We start from the raw sequence: 7,815 nt of genomic DNA on the forward strand, positions 1-7,815 counted from the left end.
AAACTGTAGAGCAGTCAGTAGGTTTACGACGAAGGGTAAGACCTTTAATCTATATAAGAAACTAACAATTAATATTTCTGCCTTTTTTTCCTTCATAATAGATTCAAGAACGAAAACTTCGGTTATGACCTACTGAGTTTTTAATAAACATTGGTGGTTTAGTGATAGTGAAAGATGCCTCATCATTATATGGAGAAAGAACATTTATTAGACTGACGAAAGGTAAAAACAAACTGCACAAACGCCCACTGACTTAAAATAAAAAACTTGTGTTAAAGTAAACCTTTTATATGGGGCTTTTTGGTGTTCACCATCACCTTCAGTCACTGATGTTATCTGTGTTGAATATTATTTCTCTAAAATTTTGGCTTTCTAATGGTATCTAAACCCCTTTTATCGGAAATTTTTTTTCAACCTGAAATAAAATATTTTTCTTCTCATTCGTTTTTCAACTAGTTCACACCAAGGCCATTTTGATATACTTATTGGTTATTTCGACTTGATGATCTCAAAAATTTATTTCCGTTGAAAACTCGATTTCTATATTTTTCACCATCGCAATACATTTCCTTACGAATGAAATTAACGAAAAACATTTCATTCTTTTGAACATAAATATGTTAGAACAAGGGCCGGGGTGAAAAAATACAGTTATTTCACCCCAATTAGTTATTACTTTAATGAAAACTATAAATAATTAAAAGTAAAAATTTATGAGTCTGCCAAATATAGGTAGAAAGATTAAAAAATGGCGGCTATTTTAAAACGTAAAAAAGTAAATAAATTTTTCATTAGGAGCTCTATATCTTTAAAACTACCAACACTAGAAAACCTAAGAGAACATCATTTAATGTAGAGTAAATTTTCTAAAATATGAGTCCAAATAGAGCTGTTTACGTTCTATAATTCCCGAGATATAGCTTTTTAAAAATCAACATTTCTTAAAAAATCAGTAGTTGGTGAATTTATTTTGAGAAATCTATATCTCAAAAAGAATTTGACATACATATGGCTATTATCATTAAAATTAATGCTAGTTTAATGTACAATGAAGTAATTTATTACGTATATCTTCGTAGTAGTAATAGTTTTCATGATATTTGACCAAATGAATTCACAAACTGTTGATCTCTAGTTGTACAGACAGACTTTTTGGATTTATAAAAAAAAAAAAATCTTAGATGTCTGCCAGCACTCAAATTAAAGGAAACTTAACTTACTTGAAGTAATTTATGACATCTTCGTAGAGGTAGTAGTTTTTATATTCGTATATGAATATGAATTTTGCACATGAAATTTTGTCCAAACAATTTATTTTAGCTAAATAATGAAAACTACTACTCCTACTAATATAAGTATCATTAACTACTTTATAGTACAATTAATTAGCTTCAATTTGAATGTTAATAGACATTAGCACGTCTAATAGTTCCTGAGATATAGATTTTTCAAAATAAATTCACTAACTTCTGATCTTTCAGTACGTTCTGCACAGCATTTTTATGAAATGTTGCTTTTTTAAAAACCTATATCTCGAGAACTATTGAACGTAAATAGTTCTATTAGGGCTCATATTTTAACAAATTTACTCTTCTTCAAATCGTGTTCTCTTCAATTTTCCATTGTTGTAGATAATTTTAAAGATATGGAGCTCCAAATAAAACATTAATTTTTTGTAACGTTTTGAAACAGCCGCCATTTTGTATTCCCCCTACCTATAATAAGCAGTTTTGTCTAGTAATTATACATGTTGAACTTTTATAGTTACTATTTTTGTTACGTTTTGCTAAAATGTTAAAATTTTCCCTTTCTAGTGGTACAGGCTAATACTTAGCAAGTAAATTGTTACTTCAACATAGTCATCAAGTTTTTGTAGATTCACTAAACGTATGTGTTATACAGACTTCCATGATAACATTTCTTTTCTTTTTTTTTTTTTTATTAGGAAAACGTGTTTCCTTAATATCGAAATTAATTCACGCCGTTTTCCAATTTAAAGCGCTTTTTAAATATTGCTCGATTTAACTTACTTAAGTCTCCTCTTCCCGCTTTAAGTAAATATTTTTAAAAGTGATTTCAGACCTTCGCGTCCTGAGGATTTCAGTGGGGCGGGTCCACCCGAGAAGGATTGCCTTCTAATATTTTTTGTTATGACCTGTAATATTTTGGGATTGTGACATTTCGTACATCGACCAACATACTGGCTATAAGTTTTGTTTAGAAAGGTGATTTCACTAAAGCTACCATAGAGGGCGGGAATAGATAAATGAATTTAGAAAAATTATTCCAGTGCTGACTCATTACTTTGTAACAGTCAGTTCAATATATAATTTCTCAATTCAGTTTGTCCTTTGGTAAGGCCTATATTTAAAATGTAGAATAAAACTTTCAAATACTTATTTTTTTTTTTTTTTTTTTTTTATGATAATCTTAAATTATTTATTAGAGATGCATTCATCTTCTACTTTAGGGGGTGAATGAAAGAAGCAAATCAAATTTTTCAGATTCGTAATAATATCATACATAATCAAACATTCATTGACGTAATTGATAGATCAATCTTTGTTTTTAACTATTAATTATTTGGTGCTCACAACAATTTCAAAATTGGTGCCAGTTGTAAACTAAACCCTCAGTTCACAACTGGCGCCAATTTTAAAACTAGTGCACTTACCTTACAGATTCTGTTAAACAGAAAATCCTACAGATTATTTTCAGCCCTCTGCTGAAATAAAAATGTCAAACCGTCTTGAAGATGCTGAACACATATGTTGCGCTAATGTTGAAAAAGAACTTTTGTTGCACAGATTACTGCGGAATTCACAAGGATACCCCCTGCACAACTTATAATCTTCCACCTGCTAATAATGTGGAATAACCAAGATTCTGATACACTAAGATTAATTAAAATATTATGATTCATCCCTTATACTTCAAATATATTAGGCATCCAGATAATATAATTGAGGTGATAGCATTTTGACAAATAAAATGAGCATGTAAAGTTGTGGGACTTGGTTAAGAATAAATCCCTAGAAAGCTAAGAAGGACTGATCCGAATCGTAAATGTCTGAGAAGTGGACTAAAAGATAGGGGTTTGGATAATGGCCATTGACCAGATCTGTGTAGACATTGAACCTTAATGTTAGTTAAACTTTTCACTTTTATTTTTTCCACTTGGCTCTACGGACATTGCAAATCTTTGTCTGTATGAACCAGTCTTCTTCAAGCCTGCCCATCTTGGGCTACTTCTTTCCAGTTGGCTGCTGACAGCTCAACCGCATCTGTTCAGTCTGTCTATCCATTTTTGCATAAGGGGTCCTGATGGATTGCTTTGACCCACATGCCCCGACCATCTTAACCTCATTGCCTTCATACATAAAATATTGACCGGCCAGTCTCTTACCAAACAGTTCTACTCCGTGTATTAAGGCTCTGATCACAGATAGTTCCGGTTTTTATTTGGAGAACTGTTCTTTCAAATCTCTCGATTCCACTTTCTATGGTGCCGGTTAGAGCCCAGATCTCATAGCAGTATATCAGAACAGCTTTTATCACTGCATGCACACTCTTCAGATTAGTAGAGATTTTTCAGGATTTCAATATTCCTGACAGAGAGAAGGCTCTATATGTATTATATATTTCCTTCAGTTACTGCACATATAATATTAAAATATATTAGGGAGAAGAATAGATATATATCGTAATCATAGTTGTAGGTAATTGCAGAGGAGAAATGACTGTCCCTAACACTTCCTTTGTCCTCCCGATAAAATTTTTGAATGAGATAGTAAACAAAAAAAGGAAAAGAAAAACTTTTTTTCATGATTGTGCCATTGAAGAAATCTAAAAATAATAATGGGTATTAAACTTTGATTAAAATTAAAAGTTGAAATGGTATCTGCAGACCATAAGTGTCGTACAGAGGAGGTTGTAGTGAATAGCCTTAGAATAGATTACACAAGGCTCACTCACTCATATCTTATCTCAAAACAAATGCCTCCAAAGTGTCATTATTGTAACAACTATTTGACAATTAGGCATATCTTTGAGGGATGTCCATGTTTCATGTCGCAACTCAATAGCTTGGGATTGAGCCCAAATATTTCAAAATAACGATAATATAATGGAATTGGTGTTTGGTGTTTGGTTGTTGGTGTGTGGCTTTTGAAATCAGAAGGTCACAACTATAGCATCGAACAGACAAAAAATAAATAATATATGTATAAAAAATATAATAATAATGATAAAATAAATCTAAGTATAAATAATTAAGAAATTAATGGTGCTGATGACCAGTACTTCTTTGGTCTACCCAAAACATTTGGTTAGTCAGACCAATTAATATAATGCAAGAGATTTCGCAAGGGCATACTATTCTTTAATAATTCTTTTTATCAAATAAAATTCATTTTTATAGAGAAGTCTATAGCAATAAAATAAGGTAAAATCAGAAACAGCATAATTAAAAAAATTATAACAAAATTAAATAATATTTTTACTTCTCTTTTAGAATTATTAATTGGAATTTTAATTAATGATTTAAATTAGAAGTAATGAAAATAATTAATTAGACTTTATCATATCTCCTTAGAGAAGTTATAAAGAAAAAATAAAACACAATAAAAAACAATAATTTTGTGCTATTTAATAAAATTTTAACGTGACAATAATAAAATATATAATACAAAAATAAGAAATATTAACACACATAAATCATAAATATAAGCATTACAACAGTATCAGTTATTATATAGGTTTACAAAAGTACAATATATTTTCTGTAACAAATAACAATACGATAATTAAAACTAATTGTACAACAATAAATCACAGTCTGAGAGGGTTAGAAATTACTTAAAAATAAATGTCCTTTTTTTTAAAAAAGCTATCGTGGGGGTCGGGATATTTTCTCTCCAAGTTTCATTATTTGAGATTTCTATAAAACAAAAAGAGAAAATAGAAAATATTAATATTAGAAAATGTTAATTGGAACAAATATAGCATGAGAATAAAAGATTATTGTGTATAAATTTAATAAATAATTCTATATCCAAGTAAATAATACTAGAGTACTATAGGAAAGAGATATAACAAACTACTAACTCTTGGTGTAGCCGTCAAGTATAGTGAATCTAAAATGAGTTAGCCTGTAGGTAAATTGAGGGGAGAGATGTGCAGTGGCAAATGTTTTCCCGCCAACCCCCCCTCTTTTCTAGTAGGTCTGTTCCAACAACCATTTCTAACAGTACGGATCATGTCTAATACGTGTTTTCCCCTCCCAAATCAGGTATTTGAAATGAGTGCATGCTCCGTACAGTTTAGGATAGTCAGAAGTCGTAGGTACAGACCTACTCAGTGGCTGGACTACCTTTCCAAACCTTTCCTTTCCTCTTCTCAACCTACTTCCGCAACTTTAAAAATAGAAATTGCTCGTATCAGTTTTGACGTGACAACGTCTTATAAATTAGATTCCACAGAGTCATGTAGGCAAAAGTGTAGCGTAACGGAAATAGAATGGGCGTGGCTTAGTAGTATAGTAGTGGGGGTAATTGAGGTTATAGATACTGGAAGTCATGTAGGCAAAAGTGTAGCGTAACGGAGAGTGCGGTGGTGGGGGTAATGATGTATTCTGATCATTAAATTATGTCTGAAATAAGGAATATGCGCATAATAAAATTTTGGTATTAATTAAAAATCTATAATAGCTACTATATATCAAGATTGAATCAGTATACAACTGGTATTGAACTAGTGAACATGGGTAGTAAACGAGAAAATGATCCTAAATCTAACAGTGATCGACAAAGTGACTTTAGAAAGCGTTTAAAATTGTCGGAGACACCAGAGCAAGCCGAAGCAAGGCGGAAGTATGAAACGCAATGCATGCGCGAATATCGAAAAAGAAAAGCATTGCAATTGCGGAATACAAATATCTTGATTCAAATATTGTGTGTCTATTTTATTAATATTATTATTCCAATATTTAGCGTAAAGTTGTCACGTCAGGCGCGTTTCGGCGCAAACCCACACATTTTTTTTCAACTATTTTTCATTAATATAGCAAGATTATAAGTTTTCCATGTCAGATAGAGGGAGGATAGAGGGAAAATTATTGACTCTCAAACCAAAAACGTAATTATGAACATATTTAAATTCATGAAAACAGAGACCAAGATTGGTCCAATCCCTGTTATGAAAAACCATAAATTACTACATTTATCATAAGTTAATCACATTATAAGACTAAATATAATGCATTTCAAAACATTAAAATTAAGAAAATTGTTGCACTAACTGTTTCAAAACAAATTCAAACTTAAAAAGAAGCAGTTTTTTTCAAAACACAATAATTATGAAATCTCAAAAATGACTTTTTGGAAGATACTATGTTCTTAAATAGCAAGTCAGAACAGAGCTGTCAATATATTTGCCAAAAAAGTAAAACAAGAATCAATAAGAACCAGTCTCAGTCATAGAAAAAGTATAACCTGAAGAAACGAGTAGCCTTCCATATTCTTAACTTAAGAACCGGAGAATAGGGAGGAAAGTGTTCCAAGTACCAACTCAATCCTGAACTGGTTGATTGTTGCCAAGTTCAGGACTGCCTCTTGGTTTGATGGCAAGTTCGTCTTAGATGCACTATGCCTTCCATTACACACTATGGCTCAAATAGAGACCACAATATTATTGATACTCCTTTCGATTGGAATCTTCAACTGAAGTAACAATACCCAACAGTAGTAAATAAAAAGTATCGTTGCTCTGAAAGTCTAGGTTAAAAAGTAACTATATCTGTATCTGTAGTATTAAGACTCAAAAAGAAAAAAAAAAGTCAACCAAATTCAAAAAGTATCACTACCAGGAATCCATAAATCTTAAATTAAATAAAACTTACAAGACCACCTTCTCCTTTTTTTCCTTTTTTTATTTGGAGTTTTCTTTCTTCTGCCTTTTTTTTCGACTCCAGCAATCTAAAATTAGAAGTAGTTACAAAAATTTTGTATTGAAAATTAGATAAATCATAAATATCTTAAAACAAGTTTTCTGTTCTTTAGTTTATTCACATGGTCATTTAGAAAAATTTAATTAACCATACATACTTTTCTTTAATTATCCTCTGTTGTTCTTTTTTCCAAAGATCTTTGAAGTCAGAGCAAAATGGACCCCAGAGAGGAAAGAAGTCTTGAGGAGTTACTTCTTCTAACTTTGTACTGCTTTTTGGTTGAAAACGATAAAATTTCAAGACAGCAATATATCTGAAAAGAGTTGGCACTAAATACATAAAGTAATCCTTAATTGTATAACAAAAAATTTACTGATTTATAACTTTTAGTGACATTAATACTTTTTACAACTAAGTCAAAACCTCCAAAAAGAAGATTTGAAGTTTTTTACCAGTCCTTTAGAAAATACTTGATAAATTGAAAAAAATCAATGTGTTCTGGTCTCCCTTGGTAATTTGAAGTTGTAGGAATGACACATTATAATTTAAAGGCATGCCATTTGTTTACATTGACTCAACGAAATATGAGTTTTCAGTTTGTTATCGTATTATGTTGAATGAAACCGTGTTTTAGTAACTAAAATGGGTTCAAGAAAGAACATCAATTTTATAGATGGTTTGTATTTTCTTGTCTTACTAATTTTTTGTACCTAATTTAAAAAAGTTTGTGGTGATGTATATAATATATTTAGAACAAAAATATTTTTAAAAACTTACTTTTGCTTGCAGTCCTCTAAATTCTCCTCTTCCTCAGTCAGTAACTTTTTAGCTGAAAACATTTTTACTTTACTAAAATGAATAACATTATA

General features: G+C 30.7%; 1 protein-coding gene across 9 annotated transcripts in view; it reads right to left on the reverse strand.

Annotated features, from left to right (window-relative positions):
• Nucleotides 1–4,623: 4,623 nt before the first annotated feature.
• The window catches only part of LOC106683715 (formin-2), a 56,041-nt gene continuing 52,849 nt past the window's right edge, over nt 4,624–7,815 (reverse strand). For all 9 annotated transcript variants that reach the window (XM_067047401.1, XM_067047404.1, XM_067047392.1 and 6 more), the window contains 4 exons: nt 7,724–7,775; nt 7,104–7,259; nt 6,899–6,974; nt 4,624–4,939 (listed from right to left, as the gene is read on the reverse strand). In XM_067047401.1, coding sequence (XP_066903502.1) covers nt 4,889–4,939; nt 6,899–6,974; nt 7,104–7,259; nt 7,724–7,775 — 335 coding nt within the window. In that variant the 3' untranslated portion in view covers nt 4,624–4,888. The remainder of the gene's footprint in view (nt 4,940–6,898; nt 6,975–7,103; nt 7,260–7,723; nt 7,776–7,815) is intronic.

This window comes from Halyomorpha halys, unplaced genomic scaffold (assembly GCF_000696795.3).
Source record: "Halyomorpha halys isolate HHAL.00 unplaced genomic scaffold, Hhal_1.1 Scaffold507.1, whole genome shotgun sequence".
Lineage (NCBI taxonomy): Eukaryota > Metazoa > Arthropoda > Insecta > Hemiptera > Pentatomidae > Halyomorpha > Halyomorpha halys.